Genomic DNA, 24,347 nt, shown 5'->3' with positions numbered 1-24,347 from the left:
TCACTCAAAAATGCATCCCATGCACTTATAGGGCTTTAGGTTTACACCATATATAAACCTGATACACAAATTTCGTCCTGGAATCTGTAGCCTGATAGCCCTCTGTCTTAGTGATGCTTTCTCAGTGATAAAGCAAAGGTTTAGTGCATCCAATCCTGGACTGGTGAGTAATTGGCATTTTAAATTACCATAGATCCCGTGTATGCAAAGGAAGTAAATCAGATACAACTGGCCTTTACTAGTGCGTCTGTGGTCTCACGTTTACAAATATGCCTATTAATAATACAATTCCCAGAGGAGATTACAAGCACCCTGGATGCCGAATGTCCTCTGAATTGATGCTTAAGCTGGGAATGGTGTTTTTTTTACAAATACTATTTCCACCCAGAGTGATACTGCATCTTTAAGAGCTCTGAAAAAAAAAATGAAACCTATTCCTTTGCATCTTCCATGCTCTTATTTCAATACTCCTCTCTCCTTGTTCCCCCTCCACACATCATTAAACATATTATTATAACATGACTGTCAGCCTGCGTCTCTCTTCGCTCCATTCTTGCTCTGCCAGGTAATCAATTTGTCGTCACTCTCTGTAACCCCAGTAAAGTCATCAAGTGAAATGAGTTACAGCTGCAAAGAGCCTTCAAGAATACAGGAGGAAAAAAATGAACGCGAGAAAAATGACAACATAGCCCAGGAATATTCCACCGCTTGATAGCACATCCCAGGTCTTGAAGATGAAATATTAATGCACAATTTGTTTATCTGCAGGCCCACATCTCTCCAGTGCCGAGCTGTTAATTTTCTATCGGCACAGACAACGGATCAGTCAGTCATGAACTCTTCACAGCCATTACCGGGAGACATTTTGATTAAGTATTCCTAATGTAGTGGATAGGAAAGAATGAAAACACTCTGCCTGCCAACTTTTGATTGACCATTAAGCCACTGATGAATGTGCCTGTCAAAGAGGAGACAATTACCTCAACAATGAAGAAACTCTTCTGGAAGGCTTATTTCTCTATAGGGCTGACACATTTACCAGAGTACAGGCGAGGCAGCTGAGAGCGTGTAAAGGGATCACTTAGGCATCTTCTCTAAAGTTCTCTGAATAAAAACTGGGGGCATTGTTTTTAAGAAAAGGGGGCTTTTGGAGGGTGAAATGTGGGAAAAATATTTAGTGTGTGACTGTATGCCAACGAGTGCCACTGTGTGTGTGTGCGCACATTTGTATGTGTAAACTGAGAGTGTGCTGGGCAGATAAGGGTCTCAGTATCTTAAGCGGGTATAAAGAGACGCTATTATTGGCAGGGAACAATCGCCATCTGGTTGCTACATCCGCAACCATAATAAAGACTGATAACTTCGCAACACACCACAACCAAGTAATTGCATCCTCATATGCCCGAAAAACCATTGATCAGTCTAGTTTTAATCCACCAACTCTGTCATCATGTTGACGTGGACTAAGAAAGTGGATAAGACCATGGAGAATAAGGTCAAGGGTAATGTTGATTTTGTGGGCATTTCTTAAGGACAAGTTGCGCATTTCTGGGTAAGAATATAAGAAGATGTGTTTGTTATGGTGTCTATTGGAGGAGGGGAAATGCTGAGATTTTGTGTGCCAAAGGAGCTAAATCTTACAAGGCATAATAAACACAAACATTCACGCACACAAAACCAGTTTACAACTGACACATTGGCCTCAACTGTATGATGACCTCCTTGAAAATGGTATTATTAATTCAATAAACTGTCAGTTAATTTGACACACAAACAATAGACTGCATGTAAACATAGGGTAGATTTTTCTATATTACCCCGCAGCACAAAAAGTTAAATCTGTGTGTTAGGGAGGTGTGTGTATGTGCGTCCTCCTCTTCTTGGCAGCAGCAAGGATGGAGTGTGTGTCTATGTGTGTGTAACCCATTCTCCATTTGTCCATAAGATTATGAAGAGTTCATGCAGAGTTCATCTGCTACGGATACAGCGGCTCCACATCTTTCAGCCCTTCTCTACACTTCATGCAGGTCAAACACAGTGAGGGAAGGTTAAAAAAAACAAAACAACTGAGTGAAAACTAAACTTTCTGATCAGTGAATGAATAAATGCCTTGTGACAAGTAATCAGATCACTGAGGGAAAACTACACAGCTTTTTTTGTCTTTCATTTAAATCCTAATGAACAGTTTTCTTTAGTGTTTGCTGTTATAAGCCTTACAAATATCCCCTCAGCTGCAGAAGCAGTTTGTGATGCTGCAACCCCTCCTCCCCCCCATTGTTTTAACATTTGACTTTCTTAACGTTACAGCAGTACAGGTTCCCAAACTGGGGTCCCCTGTTGGAGCCCTAGAGAGGGTCCCAGATGAAATGAGAATTAGCTGAATACCAGTATTATTAAACTCACCATAAGCTTGAAAGGTAACTGTGACCATATTATTCACCACTGTACATACACAGTTATATAACTCTAGGCTACAAAATCCTAACCAACTATAAAAACCTGCTCGGATGGGGCTCCTCGGGACAATATCTCTCTAAATGCGGGATCTGATGCGTATCTATTCGGGGGTCCCACATGATAAAAGTTTGATGGGGGAAACCCGGTGTTATAGGCAAGCTATACGCAGAATCATAACAAAAAAAATCCACAAATATTACAATCCTATTAAACAGAAATGAATCGCTTACCCGCAGCCCGTTTGGGCGCCTGCTGTTTCCTCCGTGGCATTTTTTTTGGAGTCGCAGTTCACTACTGTGCCCAGGTGAAATCTGAATGCGGTCTACGATAGTCCATGCATAGAGAGAGAGAGTGTGTGTGAGTCTTTATTTTGGCTCTCGGAGTACTTCAGTCTCTCTCACTATAAAAAAAATCCAGTACGGAATCGTGTTCGGGGGGGAACAGATGTTAAACCGGGCTTGTTCTTTCACCTTCTTCTTCTTCTTCTTCTTCTTCCTCCTCCTACGGGGGACGAATTCTCTCCTTTCACCATCCGTTTTTGTCCATCAGTGCCACATATGTTGATCGACGTGTGTCAGTCAGTCCCGCAGGCAGTTTTCGGTGGATAATATGTGGAGTGAATGCGCGTAAAAAGCGTTTGGTAATGGTACAGTATATTACGCACGGTGCAGGCGAGGGGAGAGGCGATGCCAGCAGACATCGATCCATAGAACAAACTGAACATTAAAAACTCCTCCCTCCTCGCCTGGACTTGATGATGGCAGCGAGACATTTGTTACACTAGATAACCATGAGTTTATTAAAGGAACAGAGGCCAGGGAAAAGAGAGTGGAGCACAGGCTGTGTGCTGCTGCTTTCTATCTCTCTGTGCTAGGTGCCTTTTCATGCAGATTCTGCTTTTAGATCCTTTCCTACAGCTTCAGCTTTGCACGCTGAACGAAAGCCATAAAGTTTGTAAGATTTCCAACAGATTTGAATGAACCGCTGCAGTAACAAAAGTCAGTTATTGCTTTGGTCTAACTGAATCACACGCTTGATAAAGAAACCTGCTTATCTGCAGATGCTGCTTTTAAAAACTGATTATATCTGTTCATCGACCTGCTGTTGAGCTGTTTCCAGGAGTATCTCATTACAAGATACACAAAACAAGGTACACTGATCATTTTCCACACTGAATGTGACTTCTGAGGTCTGGTAAAAAATCATCATGCTTGATAAAGTTACATTTAAAATTGCCATTTGTCAGTTTACTTGACTGCAGCATTTCAGTAGTGTAATCTGATTACATCTGTGTAACTTGTCAATTAGTTGTTATTCAAAATAAGCTAGTTTACTGCAGTTTAAACAGCAGGACAAGTAAACCACCTTACATTTCAGGATATTGTATATACATTAATTTATGTTCATTTTATCATCACATTCTGCATATCATTTTCCTTTCCTAATGATTCCACATGTAACTTTGTACTACTTCCTCTTTTTTATTATTGTTGCAAATTAAAAGCATCAAATATATTACTATTATTAACTAATCTAGGGCTGGAACTAACAAATTGTTAAGAATTGTTGAGTCTATAAAATAGAAAATAGAGAAAAGTGCACATCACACTAAGCCCAACATGTCATCAAATGACTTGTTTTCCCAGACTTCCCAAAACTTCAAAATATTCACTTTGTTGTTGAATAAAACAAAGAAAGGCAGCAAATCCTTACAACAATGAAAATTACAATTAATCAATGATCAAAATTGTTGCAGTATTTCTGTGGACTAACCGACTAATCCCTAAAAGTGAAAGTAAATAAGTATTTTACTTCTGTTCTAGCAGGTACTGTGCTATTTCCATTTTTCTGCGAAAATACTACTTTTATTCAGGTGTGTGTATGCAATAGGACTTTATTTATACCATAAACATTTGTGATCAATTGTAAATGCTTCTATAAGGTTGACTTCAGTATACTTCAGTATAATCTGAAACCCTTGATTTTTAATTTTAATGGAATATTCAGTATTTCAACTGACTATGTTTTACGCTACAACCTCTAACTTTGGATATCATTCTGGTTATCATTCTTCTCTCTTTCTCTTTAAAAACTACTCATGACCTAATCAAGTATGAAGTGGAGGTGATGGATGACTTCATTTCAGAGAGACAACACCCCTTAGAGATCCAGGCTCGCCCCGCATTACAAATGGCTTCCTGATAATATTCCATCACCCTATTTTGTGTCTGTCACTCATTTTGCCAATGATACCAGAGACCTCCCGTGAACTCCACCTGAACCTGTGCGATCAATCACTGCTCAGATCAAGCCTGAGCCATACCTGTCTGACAGCTCTTAACACCCTGTGTACACAAAGCATGCGTGTGCTGTGACAGGCGTTACAACAGCGCCCACCATCACCTCACCTCATCCCTCCCAGAATGGCCACGCTCCACTGCCACTCACGTCTATCCTTACGTCATCTGCATCGCCACGCTGACTTCGTCCACACATTTCTTCACCAAACTGCTTCTGAAGAACTTTCTGATCAGCACTTGAATTTCAAACTTTTTGACTTACCTTTCATGCATCAGTGTCAGATCCACATGCAGATGGTGGAATTTGTCATCCCTTAAGTCTTGATGAGCTTTTCCTCCCTCACATGGTTGCAATTCTCATACCTGGCTGCCTGAGGATTTTCCGGGCTACAACTTCAACAGATTTCACTTAAGTGTGATCCTCCGCTGTAACAAAATGTGACAAACATATGTCTTGTTAGTGCTTTTATGGAGCCACCTGTGGCTCTCTTCGCAGTAAAAAAACAAATATGAAGCTTACATACGGAGAAAGTAAACAACAAAACTTAATTAATGTCTGTGAACTTTGACCTTTGTTTGATGACAGGCTTATAAACCTAAAGTGAAAGTGAAATCATATATTTAAAAGAAATTGAAAATCTTCCCAGTTACACATGCAGATGTTTCCTGAAACCTGAATTATTTTATCTCAGATCTCGTCGACAACTGAGCTGCTTCTCTGACAAAGAACGGGAAGCAGAGTTTGTACATTCTTTGAATGTTTGTTTTGAGCTTTTTCACCCATGTAAGCTTGATTTCCAGTCAGCTCTAAAATGTGCCCACATTCTTTGGAAGCCACCCATCGCACACATCTGGAGTGTCGACAGAACCAGCCTTTTATTTATTGTCAACGAGGTGGCTCCAGAAAGTGTCTTTTGAACGCAGCCAGAGTTTTGACCTCTCATCATTTTAGCTTTGAGAGAATTCGATTCATCTTCACAGTCTATTCTGGACCATTCAGAGATGGAGAAACACTTTGGAGTGGATATTCAGGTTAACCCTGAATGTTAGGTCTCACATATAGTCAGGGTTGTAAACTGGGATAAAAGTACAGGACAGAAAAAAACAGACATTTATTAGGAGTTTCAGATTGTGTAATGTCACTTTTTGGAACTAATAAAATATGTGAATCGTGGCTGCTGATATAAGCCTATGGAGGCTCAATTACATTTAAAATTAGTACTATTTCAAAGGCTTCTAATAACTAGAGAACACTATCAGTATAAACAACATTTAAAAACAGTATTGCCGCTTATTTACATTATTCATTGATATGGCAGAATTACTAGTAAAGATCCCATTCTAATTGGAAATATTTCATATGGAAGCTTCTGGTACTTCTTTCAGCTCATTGTTTTGGTTTTATGGTTCTCAGCTTTGCTGTGCGGGATCACTCTCACCGCTCTCATAGCGTTGTTTTTGGCTGCAACAGGCAGCAGTTTTCATCATAAAAGTCCTTTCAGGCTTTCATAAAACACAATTGCAGTAAGCAGTGTTGCTGGCTACGTGCTAGTCAGTCGCTGCAAACGTTAGGTTTCCAACAGGGTCCAAAATTGGCACTTGCCACTTGCCAAATGCAAGTAAAAACACTACTTGCAGACTCTCATCACTACAACACATAAGTTGATTTACAACATTTTGTTTTGCATCGACTCTGCAAACTGGTGGCGGCATGTAACGTATGACCATGAATAATTTTATTGCAGTTCTTTGACCATAGTGTCACTGTTGCTACGGTTATCTAGCTAGCTCGATGTTTCCACTAGTAATTTATTTGTTATAAGTTGAACACAACTCTGCTCTGAGGAAAGCAGGAGGATGCTGTGGTAACACTACATGAACAGAAACTTTGTTATATTATGCTTAAAAAGCCATGTTAAGGCTGACTAAAGTAACTTAACTACCCCTTATGGCATACACGTTTCTGTGAATGTGGCAACATGCTGGTCCTTCTGTCACACACCGGGAGACTCGCTTCCCACAACAAACCTGCAAGTCTGCGTCACACACACACGCACACACAGGTTACCTACAAGGCCAACTTCCTTAAAGGGGGAGGCTCAGCGGCGGAGTTAGGCTGTGGGTGTTCTAACCTAACTTGTTAGAAAACATATTAACTATATAATATAATTATTAAGTGTTTGTTTACCTTGATAGACAGACAGGGGCAGTGGTGGAGGAAGTACTCAGATCCTGTACTTCAGTAAAAGTACTAAGACCACACTGTGATAATACTGGACACTAACAATGGAAATGTTACTCAAATAAAACTTTGTAAGTATAATCATCAAAATGTACTAAAAGTATTAAAAGTAAAAGTACTCAATGCAGAAAAATGCTAACCTCAGCCAACAGCCCAACCTCAAAATAATTAACAATAAATATTATAAAAATGATTAAAAAGAAAAGCAGCAAATCTTCACAGGTGTCATGAGCTGTCATGTCAGGAGCCATGAAATGTTTTTAAATGAAAAAGCAATATTGTAAAAAAGTTTATACCCCCAGTAACATTGCCCTCTAAGCAAAATGAAAATCAAGTACATCAAGGAACATTACAAATGCCCAGGCTCACATCACACGCCATCACCTAGAGCTGCTTTCATGCCATTATTTTCCACACTGTCTGTCTTAGCACACCGCAGACTGATAGATCCAGAAATTAGCACCCCTGTGTACTGAATAGCAAGTTGATTTTAAGTCAGAAATTTCAATCAAGAACTGATTTTGAATCAAATCGTGAACCCCAAGGACTGAAATCGAATCATGAGATAGCAAAAGGTTCACACCCCTACTAAAAAACAACTGTAGACTACTAGCCCCAGATGGTGACTAGCTGGTGAACATAGTAGAACATGTATCAGCTAAAGAGCCAGATATTTCCCTCAGGAGATGGCAAAGACGAGAACAGAGCTAAAAGGAGAGTGAGCACAAGACTGACAGTTGTCAGATGGCCAGAAACATGACTCAAATTGAATGCTAATGTTTCTGGTGGATGTGTAAATAACAAACTGTTTGCTAACTAGTTAGTCACAACATGTTTATAAGGTGATAATATGTAAGGTGCTTACAGGTTGGTGTGATGCCCCCAAGTGGCCAAAAAAATGAATGAATGCAGGTTTTAAAAAAGAAACTCCGTTTATCTTTTTTGTAATGTTTCTCTATGACAAAATGTGCACTCAGAAACAAAGGGAAACAGATGGAGTTTCTCCACATCTCTTTATTACAGTTTTCTTCCTCATGAAACTGATGGCCTTGAGAAAAAGAAACTTGGACTCTGGTTTCAACCACTGCAATGAGAAGGAGGACAATACTGCAATTAAGCTATTTTATTACTTTTTCTCACTCTCTGACATTTGTGTCTGTCTTTTCCCTCTCTGTAACATTTCAAGCATTTTTAATTGGTTGGATCTGAGCTCACACAGTTCAAGTATTTAAAACAGTTCTCTAGAAAATCCATGTGAATGTGAAATGTCTACTATTTTGAAATGACTGCATTGCTTGGTTGGTCATTATAGCCATGTGGTTTGGTAAATATTAACTCTCAAACCTGATTGATGGGCACTTTTTCACGGATTAGAACTGTAATTCTTAAAACAATGTCTGAATGATTATTCTACATATAACTTAGCCATACAAACATTATCCAGGGGGAAATTTATCAAATTAATTTAAACTTTTTCTGATGTGGTGATATGCTCTAACAAACATCTGACAAACAGCAATGTCCAGGAGCAGAGTGAGTTTAAACTGAACACAAACAAGCACAGTCTTACACACTTCACAGACCTGCTCACATTATAAGATTCACAAGCTCTCAGTGACTCCATATCATTTAAAAATACAAAAGCTTTTTGAGAATCCGCACTGGTCAATTATCCATTTGAGCAAAATCTGGAATCAACCTCAGACTGTTTCCAATATCATAACACTGGCCTCATTCATATTATGCGGTTGAACTACTTAGTTACACTGTCTTTCGACAATAGGGAGTCTAATTATAATGCTCTAGTCATGATAAAAGGAGGATGTTCTAGGAAATCCAAACCTGTCTTTAATCCAAAGATGAAATTTCATGTACAATGGACAGCCTGTGATTGAAGTCTGGTTTCATAATTTTCAAAGCAGAACAACAACATATGCATACAGTCAAAAGCAGCTGCTTGATTTTAAGATGTAATTCGTGTAATGCTTGTGAAAACTTACCAAAGCTAAAAACAAAGAGCTATTACTAATTCAGAGGATGTCTTGAAAAAAAAATTAGAAGATGATGATGTGATTGACGGCAGTTAAAAATAAAAATTTCACAAAGCAGAAGTCATAGTGCAGCAATATAATAATGCAAGCCTAATATGAATAAAAAATCATATGAAACAGGGTGGTAGTAATCTGTGATTATACAATCAGATACAAACATCATTTAACACATCTTGGAATGATGCCCCTGGTTGGAGATTTTTGATGACGGCATTAAGAAGTTCCAGAAACAGACTAAATAATATAAAATTCACATGTTAAAAGAAATGTTTGCCATGTAACAGTTCCTTCAACAAAACAAAGAAGCAAAGGGTATTTGTGGTTATACACGCAATAGCATGTGGTCACATCCTGTGTAAGAAGAACACAGTTTAGTTGAAAGTAGGTGAGGTTGAACAAGCTGATGTGAGTGTTGTTGTTGTTGAAAGCACATTTAAAGGAGCTTTGTGGGACTCAGCGTATTTGTCCTCAGGGCTGAATGTAACAGATGACAGAGATCATTGGAGTTTTTTTTCACATCAGTCAGAACTTACTCCTTTTCACAATTTTATAGTGTACTATAGAGACACAGGTATGTGGTATTGTTGCACTGTTTGTACCTAATGCCGGTACTTGACAAGTGAGTATATGTCATTCTCTTCTTGACAGGTGTTAATACCTCAAACTCCTTCTAATATTCCGTTATTTTAGTGACTACTTTTGAATCGGTATTGCCACGGGCTTTTTGTGCATCACAAAACATACACGCTGAGCAATAAAGGCTATAGTTGGTATGTACAGAATGCATGTATAATGTTCATTTTGAGGCAGACTATACAATGACTCCCTGGTGAATCATAGCCCTGCAATGTAAACAGAAACAAAATGCAAGTGGAGACACAGTACTAGCCCTGTTGTTTTACATTTTATTCAACATTATCTTATCCTGCATCATTCCTTGCCATAATTATTTTGGTTGGTTTATAGATGCGGTTTGTAGCAGCTCTCTCATTGTGAAAATCCTGGTCCTAAATCAGCTGCAAGTGGCTGTTTCTCAAGCAAGAACAGAATTTTAACATACTTCCTTTAAAGCTGCTCTGCAGGTCCCTTCAGCACCACAGAGCGCTTTAACGTTTTTCAGCTCATTGTTTTGGTTTTACAACCCCCTACTTTACTGTTTTGGATCACTCTCACCTCTCTGATCTGTGTTGGTTTCAGACGCAGCAGGTAGTTGTTTTTGGCAAAAATATACCCATCGTACACTGTGCGTACAAAGTGTTCAGCAGCAAATGGCATACATGCAAAATTAGCAAATAACTGATGAACAAAGTGGTGTAATGTCTTAGATCTCTGGAGACCATTTTGGACTGAGTTAATCAAAGCAAGACTTCATTTTTATTATAGATTCACTAATATTATAAGGATATTATAAGAGATGCATTGGACTGACAGAGTAACATCAGCCTTACATATGCATTTTTCAGATGAGATGGGACTCTTCTTCTATCTGCAGGAAACTTTGTAAGTAATGTAAATATACTGTCTATTTACAAGGGATTAAACTGTCAAGAAAAAAATATATAACTTTGGATTAATATAATTTTGATATCAGAAACACCTTTTATTTCCCCATATTATGATAGACTGCATAAAATATGGACATAGTGTCTGTGACGTTACCCATAGGTTTCTCAAGAGCTCAATGTGGGTGGCTCCCGGCAGCTCTAGCCGTTGCCATCTTGGCAGTGCCTGACTCAGGCCGGATGAATGAAGCCTGAACCACTTAGCGGCTAGCCACCTGAGAGGGCACCCACCTGTCACTCTAAGCGGTGACGTCCTTAATTATGAATAACTTTAAGCCTCAATATAATTTAAACAATTGAGTTATATAAAAATTCACCCCCCTAAGGTTGTCATGAAGGAGACCAAAAAAAAAAACATTTTTCGTGCCAGGCTGTAAACATGGTTATTTCTGCTGTAAAGTTGGGCATTTTAACATGGGGGTCTGTGGGAATTGACTCGCTTTTGGAGCCAGCCTCAAGCGGCCATTCATTAAACTGCAGTTTTTAGCACGTCCGCATTGGCTTACTTTTTCAGCCACAAAGGCTGCCGCTTGATTATGGCCAGAAGACATTTCTTTCCAGAAATTATAATGTAATTATTTGCTGGCAAACTCAATCAATATTTGTTATTGTCTATCAAATGTGACAGCATAACATTTTGAAAATGTAGACAAAACACATTTAAATGGTCTATTTTGCTTGTCAAAACCTTTTGCATGTTAGTGAACACCACCTCCAGTGGTTAAAGTTGTCATATTATCTCAGGTGGAATGGCACAATGACCCAGAGTTAACCCTAACACGTATCTGTAGGAAAATAAGTCTGAAACTGGAGCTGTCAGTCATTCTGCAGAGTAAATACAGTATATGGGGCATGAAGGGAGGGGAGTATTGTTCACCGTCTTCTTTAACCCAATAACACCCATGCAAACAATCATTGTAACATTGCTGCTTGACCTATTTCCTCTCATGTAATATATCGTTAAAGCAGCCTTGTGAAATGGCTTAATTATTCATGCTTGATTTCAAAATGAAGAGCTTTGAGAACATGGCTCCACAGGAGGATTGACACACGCAACGGTGCTCTTACAAGCACACACACTGAGGCACACTGGGGCCCAGCTTACTCCAAAAAAAATATACTCACACACCCTTGACTGACTTCATCCACTGTGTTGTGCACAGAGCATTAAAGCAAGAGTGAAGATAAATGCCCTGTCAGCGCCTTTAATGATTTATTTCAAACATTTCACTCGATCCAATAAGGTTACAATCTATGGCAGGTAATTGTTTATACAGAAATAGATGGCATTTTGTTTGTTTTATTGAGCATTGAACAGAGTGAACACACTAACCTCAGAAATGGATGCACTGTCAGAAATATCAATTTGCTGTTTTAGACTACATTCTGCACTTGCAATTCTCATCACACATTAACATACAGTGCCGTCTTCAGCATTTTGACTTTTTCATATTAGGCTAAACACTGCCTCTGATGTTTTTTAATCTCCTTTTGAAGGGTGTGAGGCCTGCCTGTCCATATGGACGAGCGTGCACGTGGGTGTCCGATCCACCATGCGCTCGTTTTGCCTCTCCGCGTGCGTGCCTCTCCGCAGTTAAGTAAGGCATCAGAGCAGCCTGTCACTTGTCCCTTGGTATTGCTTTAGCCTGCGTCGACAGTGTGTCCACCCTGGGTTTGTCAGTGTCTATTCAGACCTGACCTGTCTTGTTCAGCACATGGCAGAGGATGCTGATGGACATTTCCAGTTCTCCTTCTCAGTGTCCATCACTCGGCGCAGGATGCATGCCTGACGCATCTTAGTTTGAGCTCCTGAAATTTGTTGACAGTTGCAGAGGGTGGTCTGCAGTTCTGCCACCCTCAATTATGGGAGATGTGATCTGATTCTGACTTGAGGGATGTAGGTTGCCTGCTGTGCATAAATGCTCAATTGTGGTCGATCGATATCTTGCTAATAGGTTTTGAAAATTGAAAACAATGCAAATAGAAAAGATGCGTAAACCCTGCTGAGGGATTTTGAAATACAAACCCAAAGGGCTAAGTGAAGGTGGGGTAAGTGACATCATTTATTTATTTATTTCCAGTCCTGGTGGATTAGATTCATTCATCCTCTTTCATGTTTGTTGCTTTGCTACCAGTCAATCTTGTGTTTGTTCTCTTAATTTCCTGCGAGTCGCTGATGAAAAAGAAGGAGTATTTAATTAGCACTCCCTCTGTTCTGGTGAAACAGTTAGTGTATTTTTATAGGACCAGGAACGGAGCTCAAGACTGTTTCTAATGGAGATGGAGGCAATCAGATAACCAACATTGCCACCCATGCTCTCTTTTACTCTTCTTGAAGAGGACAACTTCAGCTTTTAATAAACATGTAATAAGAAGGAAAACAGCTGGTAGCTGCATCACAGATGGTGCCGTTCTTGGCATCTCCAAGGAAGGGACCACACATACAGATGGCTCATTATTCCAGCATTTGGTTATGCATATTGCACAAAATTTTATTCCAATGCTTAACAACCAGTATAAGCAATACAGGTGTTACTATTTTTCTTGAGGCTTCCCCTGCAAAGTAAGCAGTGGGGATCTTGTTTTGGTCATATCTTTTGATGTGGATCACTCACACAAGGCTCAGAATCTACTTCTCCCTATCAATATTTCAGTGCAGTCTCTGTTTGTGAGGAGTGCCACGTTAATCTACACTCAGGTGTGATTCATGGCTAAACAGCTGTCAGTCGTGCCCTGACTGCAGCTCTGATTTTCAAAGTGCACCTTTGTGTCATTAAGGTAACAGCCCGCAAATACCTCAGCCGGCCGTTGATTAAGACAGAGGGAGAGGTATTGATCACAAAGCAACGGCAAAACAAGTCAGCACAGCCAGCCGAGAGCAAGGCCAAAGGCATAAGCACGCAACCTTGACCTCCATGAAATCCCATAGCGCCCGCTCTTTCATCTCAACTTACAAACTCCTACTGTAGGCCAGCTATCTGCATATTTCTGAACTTTACTGTCCTCTGTGTATTATCTATATTCGTTCAAACAGAAAATGTCACTGGTAAAAAAAATTTATTTGAATGAAAACAAGGCAAAGGATTCGGTCCCATGAGAGAAATGTGTTCTTCGTTGAATCTGTTTTTAGGTGACTGTTTTAAATTACAGATGCTCTCTAATTGGCTACGGTCAAATAAAGCCCGCCTAATGAGGCATTGCATTCATTTGCTTATTTCCTTTCAAGTCGTTTCCCTTTGTATCTCAGTGCAAAAGTCTGCTCTTGTGCTTACTGTCGTTCCAGGCAGGGTATTCTTAGTCAAAAGACTATTATGCCTCAGATGAACATGTAAAAATATATTTGTTTCTGCACCACAAGAGTTGAAGCTGCGAATTTACTCATTAACTGTATAAACAGTAGCAATAATAAACCCCCAAACTCTAACTTGTATCCTACCTTTCTGCAATATTTTGATGGCCACTAGCAAGGTTTAAAGGGAAGACAGAAAAACCTACGCCCACATCTCACTCACTGCATCTCCATTATATGATGAACTTAGTGCGGACTTCTCCTTTAATGTGATGATTCACAGTGTGCTAATCACAAGTGAGAGCGAGACGTAGATACTTTTATCCATCCGCCTGTGTATGTGTGTGTGTGTCCTGAAACATCCGAGGGATTTTCTTTCAGACCTCCTCACACTTGACACTCCATGTATGCTGGAGCTGTCCTGTCCAATTTATAACAGGAGTCAATGTGACCTTTATTCTGGCAATGACTATAATGTACTTTAGCACATGTCATTCTCAGGTCAGGATCATCCCCTCTGTCATATGTTTTGTCTTGCATGTTTTACAGTCACCGGGGACATACTGCTGCGCTTCTGTGCTGCAGCCAATTCAACTTTAAAGCGAACTTAGACAGGTGATAGCTTCAAAAAACATGTAACATATTATTACCATAGAGACAGTATTTAGAAGCCTATTTAATACAGCATGTTATTGTGGACCAATTATTTCTACATTATTATATTTTCTGAGATGTTTATAGCTTGAATAATGTAATTAGACATAATAATTACACAGAAATAAATATTTTGAATCTCAGTTTAATAATAACACCTTTCCTTTCTGCTCTATACAAATCTGCAAAAAATGCAGGAAACAAAGGAAGCCAAAGGATTTAAAGTGCTTAAAGCATAGGTAGGCTGCACAAAATAACTGTCACAAGTTTTTGGCTCTAATTTCTCCCCTCATACTCATCTTATTGCTCATCAGCTAAGTTGTCAGGTCTGCTACATCCCTTTGATGGCATCACTGACAATTAGCAAGACGATGCCACACAAAACCATCTGGACAGGCACATCTCTCGCTGCTGAGGGAGACAGTTTCTAGTGTGACGAAAATAAATCTCAAGGTCAGTCACTGTCACTTTTTAAAAGTATCAGATTCCTTCAGAGGTAGATTTATGGGATTGGATTTATTTTGAGAAGGTTTACTGGCTAATGACAAGGTGTCTTAGAGACTGTTAAGTGGAGATGAGGAATTAAATCAGTGAAGTCTGCAACCCTGTCCCTGCTTAATGTTTTCTATTGTTTTACACATTATCATACTTCATTGTCGGGGCACAGAAAATCAGCTTAATTTATTTAAAGGGTGATATGTGCAAATATATATTAAATGTTTTTATATAGAACGACAGATAGAAAGACAGACCTATAGATAAGCATGTGTTGGCTGCTTTACTACCATTCAAAATATGATAGACCTGGCTTGTCATCGTTCTAGTACACTCAGAAAAAACGATCAATTATCAAGAGGGGCGGGAAATTGATTTTCCCCTTCCCCAGACGCAGCAAATGTTCCACATAAATATATGATGCTTTGACAAACCTCTTTGTATTAAACTTGAAAGGCCCTGGCAATGAAAGTCAGACTAAATATAACTCTGTTAAGGACCAGGCACACCAGCTTTGAAAACAAGCAAAATCAGCTCATTTCATTGGAATCACCATAATCAGTGGATTCACTTGCAAGGCGAAGTAAAGCAGCACATAGTTTTGGTGACCTCTGACACGTGCTTACCTTTGAGGGTCACCGAGTCAAAAATTAAGAAAGCTATCTTAGCTTGTTAGCTGTGTCACTCCATCTACTTCTATTTAAACTGTCCGAGTATAAACTCCTCCACAAAATGAGGCATGGTTTACATACCTCTTTTGAATAAACTGCGTGAACCTATTGTATCGTTAACTGACAGGTAACGCTAGTTAAGCAAGCTAGGTAGCTCATGGGAGATGTATTAAAGAGTTATGTTAATTTTTTCCTTTGAGGGTTAATCTTTTGTTTAATAATGAGGCCCTGTCTACACGTACACAGGTATTTTCAAAACCGTGTCTTTTTCTATGCGGTTTGGCCGTTCGTCCACACGGAAACGCAGTGTCATTTTTGAAAACTCCTGCCAAGGTGAAGATTTTAAGAGCAGGTGCAGTGTTGTCGTGTAGTAAAAACAGAGTTTTTTCCTTGTGACGTCAGACTGCACGCCATAATCTGCTGTTTTTGATGTCAGATTGTGCACCACTGTCTGCTTTGTTTACGATTTTATTAGGCTCTGATTTGCCAACTTGGCTTTATGGTTAGGGTCATATCTCCGCCTGGTGGTTTGGCATGCTCTTAACAGGGCTTGATAGCGTATTTTTGCATTTTCATGTAGACAGAGATTTTTTTTAAACGAAGGAGGAAAAACTCTGTTTATAAAAATACCCGTGTACATGTGGACTAGGCCTATGGCTTCTTGACCCTTCTGTCACATCTGTTATCTTTGACGCTAGCCTGCTTAAGCGAGAACCTCTGGGTCTGAAAAGTGAAGCCAATGCGGAAGTACCTTGAACCTGCATTCTTTCTAATACCCAATAGCCTACAGCATGGTATTCATTTTATAATTTATGGTCCCATTTTGATGTCGCTACCTGTCAATCAGGATAGAGGCAAATTGTATCCGCTGCACCGAATAGCCGTGTTGTTGTTTTTCTATGCTTTTTTTATTGGTGTTTACGTTTAAAAATTTTGACGCTTTTGGCAGTGTGTTTTCAGTTCATGAAAGTTAACTTTAACATTTTGGTCACCTACAAATGTCTTGTTCAGCGTTCGTTATACTAAAAGACACGCTAAGAAGTCGGCTGTACCTTTTTCCCAGTAAGGACATTTTGTTTTTCACTAGTCAAAATTAGCCTCCCAATGAATATCACAGTTTACGTTAATTACGGATGCACATTGCAAAAAAAAGATGGCAACGGCCAAAAGGCCAAACTCAAGGCTTCAATGCATTAGTACACAAACCAATGGATGACGTTGCAGTGGCTACGTCCACTTCTTTTTTACAGTGGATGGGCCTGCTAGTGTGTTAGCCATAGCTCTGCAGCTACTGTAGTTCAACAACAAGCCCTGCGAGTAGTCCCAACCTCACAAAGCTTCAAGTACCACCTATTTCCTGTAGACATGAGGATGAATTTCACTGTGCCACTTTCTTGTATAACAAGGCCTTTAGTCATTATGTAACATAAGAAAAGCCATTTTGCTTTTGATGTCTATTGTGATTTAGATTATTTTCCACCAAAAGGATTTAAGGGATTCCATGGAGAACGTAGGATTTAATTTTAGATATAATAATTCCATATTCATTATAACTGCTTTATTTTTGCAGAAAGGTTTTGATCAAGGTTGCAGGGGCAAATGGATCGTTAAACAGAAACTAGAACATACTGTCATTGTTTTGAAGAGCATGTTCGATGCAAGCCCTGCTCTTGCTACAGTAACTCATCCGCAGCTCTTCCATTGTGTGGTCCCATGATGCTTCTCTGCTTGTGTGTCCATACATCATGTTTGTGCGTGCTGTACTAAAGCGGATCCCCTACAGAATATGCTCCAGAGTGTCATCCACATAGAGTTATCCCTCACCACTGGCTGACCGTGGCATTATTCCGATGGGGACTGTTTGACTAATAAGCATTTTCGCTTCACAAGTGCTGGCTCTAGTCAATGCTGCTGCTCTGGAAATTCATACTGTATAGAGGACACCTTGAATTGGAAAAAGAAAGGTGGCCAACACTATTAAAAGCACCCACTGGTCCGGAAAACACACTGTGATTTCATTACAAAAATCATATAATGGTCGTAAACACAATAACAAAGTTGCACTTTCGCTTGGAGGATTTGCAGTGTATGTAGAACAGAAACAGCCCTCCCTCCAGATGAATTTTTTTTTGACAAGTTTCACTTGAATGCACAAGATGTATCCTTTTGTTAGATTTCAATATTGCAAAACTGTTATAGAGTAAACAAATACTTTACTGAGCAAAAGTAGAAGCAGTCTAATAAAGATTTAAAGTAAACACGGAGCGGTGCTGGATTTTAAATGCACTGTGTCAGAAAGAAAAGGCTTATCACTTTGTCCACACATCGGTCAGTCAGCTAAGAGTCAGTGATCCAACTACACTTGCTGTGATTCCACTCTCCCAAAGTGGGATGTTTTACAGTAAAAAGAACATTTACATTTAGAAAATGTAGCTGTACACGATGATGCAGATGTTATATAAATGTAGTTGAACAAAAATAGTACAATTGTTCTGGGAAAATCCTTCTGGTACTGAATTTCTGAGGTAATATATTGTTAAAGCAACCATGTAGTGCATGTATATTATATATATATATATATATAACATATATCTGTAGTAAAATTCATGTGCGGTCTGCTTCTGGTTGACCCTTTATGGTTTGAGCTGAAGGTGAGAAAGAAAGCAGCAAAAATACCTCATTGACCCTTTCTGTGCTGGTAGACACTGCATATTTCGACAACCACCCGCTAAAACTATTTTAGCTCTATGATGCTACCTCAGTGTTTTCCTCCCACACACAGTTAAAAATGCACATTGCAAAATGACCTCTTTCTTTCTGCTCAGTTTGTGGAACTGAGTATTTGCAGACTTACTTGCAAATTTGTTTTCTTTCTATATTAATATTTATGTCTGTGCTGTAAATAATATTTGTTGCAGCACAAAAACAAATTCACAGCACTCTGCAAATTCAATTCTGATAAGCAAATCTAACTTTGGATTCTGCGTTTTGTGCTGCTGCATATGTGCTGCTGTGAGTCAGGTCCAGGGCTAAGCCTGCTGTTACCGAGCAAAGTGTTGTGATCACCTCCGCAGACCACCCTGACAACCTCTTCCTCTGTTGTTAGACTTCCCTGAAGAAAGCCTCACAGCACAGGGATTTAGTCCGTGGAGGTTTCCACCATCAGATGGTGTATAACGTCTGGCAGTCTCTCACGGTAGGGCTTTGGTAGAAGTTCAGCACACATGAGACACCATCATTTGAAAAACATCTGTCACTCTGACAAATAATAAGTGTACACGGCCTCCAGGGAAAAGGGAAGTGCAAGCTCCATATTTTATTTCTTTCTGTATAACACTGCGACTGTTTTTGTGTGTGGTGAACTGTACTTTATGTCTAATGCAATGCATGCTCACATTGACAATTGACATTTTAAGGGCATTACCCTTGACAAGGCGACCTGGACAAATGAAAGGAAAAGGCAGAATGATTTATCAGGGGGGCTGACGAAATATTTTGATTTACATTTTTTTTTTTCTGTGGTGTTCTGTGTTCTGTGGTGACATACACACACCACACCCCTGCACAGGGCTGTGTGAGCTGTCTGCAGAATAGCCTGATGACCTGAGATCAGGTAGGGCTATATCTCCCCAGGGCACTTGCAAGCCAAGACAACACTGCACTGCTCTCCTTTTCTAATTCTGCCCGTTCCTCCTGGCTTAATTGAGAATTTGAACAAACAAATTAATCACTGCAGCCCATAAAAATGACAGGATTCATGCAGTAGCATTCTTCATTCTCTCTAATTTGTTGTGTGTTGTTGTCCCCCCGCCCCTCTTCCCGTGCCTTTTCTCAAACCCCCACAGCATTTTTTGTGCTGAATCTGCTAGTTTACCCCCTTATGAAAATTACAAATACTTGTCAAGGTTAACGAGTTAATATTCTCATTCAATATTTATTTTATGGGCGAAAGAAAGCGTCTCCCTTCAGCGCGTCCTCTTCCAGAGCGAGGATGGGTTTGTTAATCAAAATGACAAGGACAGTGTCCTTTTGATAATCCCCTGAATCATCGAGAATAAAAAATGAACTTTATTAATCAGCAGCCCCTGATTAATTGTTATGAAGTGTTGCTCATCCATTTCCCCTGCATTTCCGTAATTTTCACAGAAGCCTAACAATCTCCCCAATGATTTGAAGCCTTTTGAGCTGGCGTTGCATTCAGCAGCATAGCAATAAATAGCTGGGCCGCACACTCTTCTTCCTGGATGAGCTTCTGCACAGCAGACTTTTACAAAAACACAATGCTTATTTTCCCTCTCTGCTTACAGCATGAGTTTTTTATATAACTTTTTTCGCTATGAGTTTGCATTTTTAAAATGGCATTGTCTAAAAACGTCAATACTGACACTAACATCAGTTTAGTAGCAGCCATCAGTCTGCCTTTATGTTTGTATCCTGCATCAATACTGCACTTTCCGCCCACTTAATCCTTGAATGTGAGGCACAAATGTATTATCCATCACTCTTCGGGTAGAAACAATAGTAGAGTTCAACGAGTTAACAGTGAAAAGCAGGACATTTAAAATCAAATATGAATGCGGAGTTAGTAAATGAAGTCATGTTACACATTATCTACAAATTAACAAGTCAGACAGAGAGGACCTCTCCACAGTGACACATGATCCCCAAATCTTACTTGTTCTTAAAGAAGTACGCCAATTAATACTGCATCCATCTATGATGTTTATGATTAATATAGAACACTGAATGTCGTTTTCACAGTGGATGGAAGGTTGGGAATCTGTGTGTGAGACGTGTGGTACTCATTTGCTCTGAAGCAATGTCCATGAAACGGAATATACAAACGATAGAAAAGTTTCATATCAGGAGGGTGTCTCTCTTTTTCTTTCTTTCTCCTTAAGGCGAATTATTACAGAAGGGGGCCTGATGAAGAGAGAATATTTCATGCTATGCCCATTAATCAGCAGCCATCTATTTTACTTTATTTACCTAGAAGTTATTGTTTTTATACGCAGCTCCATATTTAAAAGTCCAGTGTAAGGAAATTATACGTTTAACGAGTGCTCGCTGTGAATTCCAGCCTCTTCAACAGATTTAAGGGGGTTGGGTGGCTCACATGCAATTAATTGCAGAGGTGTTTTATCCATCAGAATGAATAATTTAAAGGGAATGTTAATAGGTATCCCAGACTTGGCCAAAGGAACGGAGACAAAGTGTTGTTGAAAGACGTTTCATTACTTTCCCTCTGATGCTGCTCTTCATTTGTTCTCCTGTGTCTTTTTTGGGTCAGTCTAGTCACAATTAAGTGTGGCAAAAAAGCAATAATAATCATATTATTAATAATAAATACACTACTTTTTAGATTTTATACATACAAATGTATGTATAAAAAGAAAATGTGAGATACTGACTTAAGGTTAACACTACATAACCATTATATTTGATTCATTTCAAAACTGGATAATGGCTCAGTGTCAAAATTATAATCATTGCAGCACTAAGCCAGAAGTTAAACTTTTCTCATAAATAAAAGCAAGTTTGGTTCACAGCACATGGGAACTAAAGTAAATCTGAGCAAGAACCTCCCCCTGCAGAGTTACCTTTGAAAAAAGCTGCTTTATGCAACATAAATGGTAAAAATTTTACAGGGAAGGGCGTTAAAGACAAAATCTGTCTTTTTTTGTCCGCATAAATGACTTGGGAATTTGAGTTATAGATTAAAAGTTGGCTAATCATAATAGTTTTCCTGCTGTTTTCCCCAAAATACTGATGTAAACAAACCTTTAATAAGTGGGAAAGCATTAATAATGAAACAATAACACATATTGCTACTTACAGACTACAGATTGGGTCTTTAAGTGACAAAAGGTACATTATATGCATTCTTGAGCTGAAAAGTTTTGCGAATACTGACAAATTTATCACATTCAGTGAATAAAATTATCTTGGCCTGAATTACCATATACTCTTTTAACACATAAAACCACAGCTCCCCTTGAAGTAAGCCTTAAATTGATGATCTCTGAGACTTGATCTCAGTGCAGCCTTGACTGATTCCTCCTGTGTGTCTCTCTCTTCTGGTGGGAAACAATGTGAACTTCATTGACTCCCACACACACAGAGGGATGCCATCAGAAAGAAGTCGTCTCTGTCAGATGCAATAAAGGGACGTCCGCATGTGCATAGTTCCCCATCCTTCACACTTTGTGTACACCCAACCCACAACATAAATTAGCTATGACTACTCTCTTTTCAACGGCCATCCAAGACAAGGACATTTGGAGAGAAAATGACGCACAGACGGTGTGTTGCAAGCCAGGTTTTCCCAAAATTATACAGTAAATTCACATGAGATTTTGACACTATCCTTTTCCCCCAGTCACTTGCGTGTGTTAATTTTTCACAAAAGGATTCACAAATACATGAGTCCTTTTGTACAGTTTCCTCAGATGGAGATCTATGGCGTTGTGAACAAAAGACACTCCTTCAATGACAAGTGCCAAGTACATCAGCCAGTCCTTCTTTTCAAGTAATTCCAACCCTGGCTATTCAGGGTTTGCCCTGTGGCGAGACCGAGCACTTCGTTCTCCAGAAATAGCCATAGCTCATCTTTCACAAGGACTCAGGTCGTCTTATCACGGGAAGAGAGGTTCATTTGAATTTCTGTCTCTTCAATATGCCTGGCAATCATGATGCCCGGTTAATATTGAAGTTTGGGGAGCGCTTGGTGTTGCTCTCCCCCAGGCTCAGTGGCAGGCACAAAGAACTTGTAACTTGCCATCAAATATCTTATCACATGACTTTATCTGCCAGCAACGGCAGACAGTCGCACTTCAGTAGCTCTCCACCTTGGAGAAATCATGATCCTCCAAATGTGTTTACTCTTTTCTATGCTGATAGCATTGAGTATGGTTTGTCTTTACAAATAAACATATTTTTGAATGGATATGCCCATGTACTGAATGTGAAAAGCTAAATAATTTTATGCCACCGGCTAAAGACAAAGACTTGGTTTGCTTTCCTGGCGTTGTATGTATTTGTTGTCCACCGCAACTCGTGAAATCTGAATTTCCTTTTGTTCCCTGTTCACAGCAGAATAGAAAAATTGGCTTACCACATCTAATTAACACCCAAACACACCTTGACAACTTTTGTATGACACTCACTCAGCTAAAGTCTTTTTAGAATAACAAAAAAAATCCACACTTCAACTGAAAAGAGAGGCGTTTTTCTTGATAAATTTAAGATAAAAGACGTGGCAGTCATTTTCTCCCATGACATATTTGTTCTTTAACAACAAATCAATGGCTGTGAAAGCTTGGCACCTGAATACAGAACAATGGGGAGATGAAGCGAAGATTGTCTTCATTAGGCACATTAATATTCATAGAAAGTAGAAAATCTGACACCACGGAGGACTTGGTAACCTTTTCTCATATTAGATTTTTTTTTTCAACTTCTTAACACAATTAAAGTCCAGCAATGACTTAATTAATGCGGCTTTCTGTCAGGCGCTTTAAAGAACTGTCAATTTGGCCTGGGTCTGCCTGTCAGCAGGGAAGAAAGACAGTCATCCCACTCTTACAGGAGACAGTCGGAATCACAGTGCCGGATAAAGTCACATTCTCAGACACCTTGCCAAATTGATTCTTTTAAGGGTTTCTTGCAGATTACCATTTCTTCCCTCCTGTCTCTTATTCTGCACGAGTGTCAAATCTGAGAGAAAATCTAAATTCAGTTTTAGGTTCTGGCTATTACCATCCTCTCCTATTGTGCTCGTTGTTGCCGATACCCTGTTAAATTATGATTTGAATGAAACATTTCTTGTGCAAGACAGTGTCCTCAGAACTCTGAATCAATTACCGATATACTGGGAACAATATAGTGTGGTTAGAGCACGCTGCCCTCGCGGTTTCGAAAGTTATTGAATCAACAGCATTAACTCAATTATTTGTTTGCATGAAGTTACTGCACATTTTTAGTCTCGTTATGCATTTTCCCAACATGCCCTTATGACAACTGATATCAGTGATACATCATAATGATTGTGCGGTGAGTTTCTTGGTAAATCAGCCCTGTGTGGAGAGTGCTGAGGCTGTGAGGAACGAGGCGGGTGCATTTCCTTTAGAACCAGAACTGTCTTCAAGTGGAAGCCACAGGCTGTCCAAACAAGATGACAGTGCAAATGGCTGCTGCTAATGACTGATTCTACTCTTGCCTGGGTTTTGATCAAAAATAGCTCCTTCTCGTCTCTCGCCTCTGAAATGGTAGCGACCAAAATTGAGGTAATTGGCCTTACTTTAGAGGCTGACACAGCTGCAGGATTTGTTATCACTTTGACTGAGATCAGTCACACTTTATAGAAAGTGAGCAGAGATTTTCAATAAATACTGAATTATTTCATTAAGTAGTTTGAGTATAAGCAGAACAGAAATAGATATGTACAATATTATTGCTGTTTTGTGAATCTCACTTTTTATAAACTCCCCCAACTCCTTTCTCACTGTGATTTTGAATGGTGTGAATATAATATTGAAAGAGAAATGCAGTTAAAATCTGATTTTAACATTCATTTTCTCATCTATCCAGTAGCTGTGACCGGGGGGATTCATACACTGCCATTCTC

At 39.4% G+C, this 24,347-nt stretch overlaps 1 protein-coding gene across 3 annotated transcripts in view; it reads right to left on the bottom strand.

Moving 5' to 3' along the window:
* LOC123975244 (teashirt homolog 2) overlaps positions 1 to 24,347 on the bottom strand; it is a 105,477-nt gene that overhangs the window by 35,800 nt on the left and 45,330 nt on the right. For 2 of the 3 annotated variants that reach the window (XM_046056545.1, XM_046056546.1), the window contains exon 3: positions 5,020 to 5,183. In XM_046056545.1, coding sequence (XP_045912501.1) covers positions 5,020 to 5,026 — 7 coding nt within the window. In that variant the 5' untranslated portion in view covers positions 5,027 to 5,183. Of the gene's footprint in view, positions 1 to 2,687; positions 3,135 to 5,019; positions 5,184 to 24,347 lie in introns of those variants that run through there. The other variant, XM_046056544.1, reaches the window with a different exon arrangement.

Source organism: Micropterus dolomieu, linkage group LG08, assembly GCF_021292245.1.
Source record: "Micropterus dolomieu isolate WLL.071019.BEF.003 ecotype Adirondacks linkage group LG08, ASM2129224v1, whole genome shotgun sequence".
Taxonomy (NCBI): domain Eukaryota; kingdom Metazoa; phylum Chordata; class Actinopteri; order Centrarchiformes; family Centrarchidae; genus Micropterus; species Micropterus dolomieu.
Note: the sequence above shows the minus strand (reverse complement) of the source record. Positions and strands in the feature narration are given on the sequence as shown.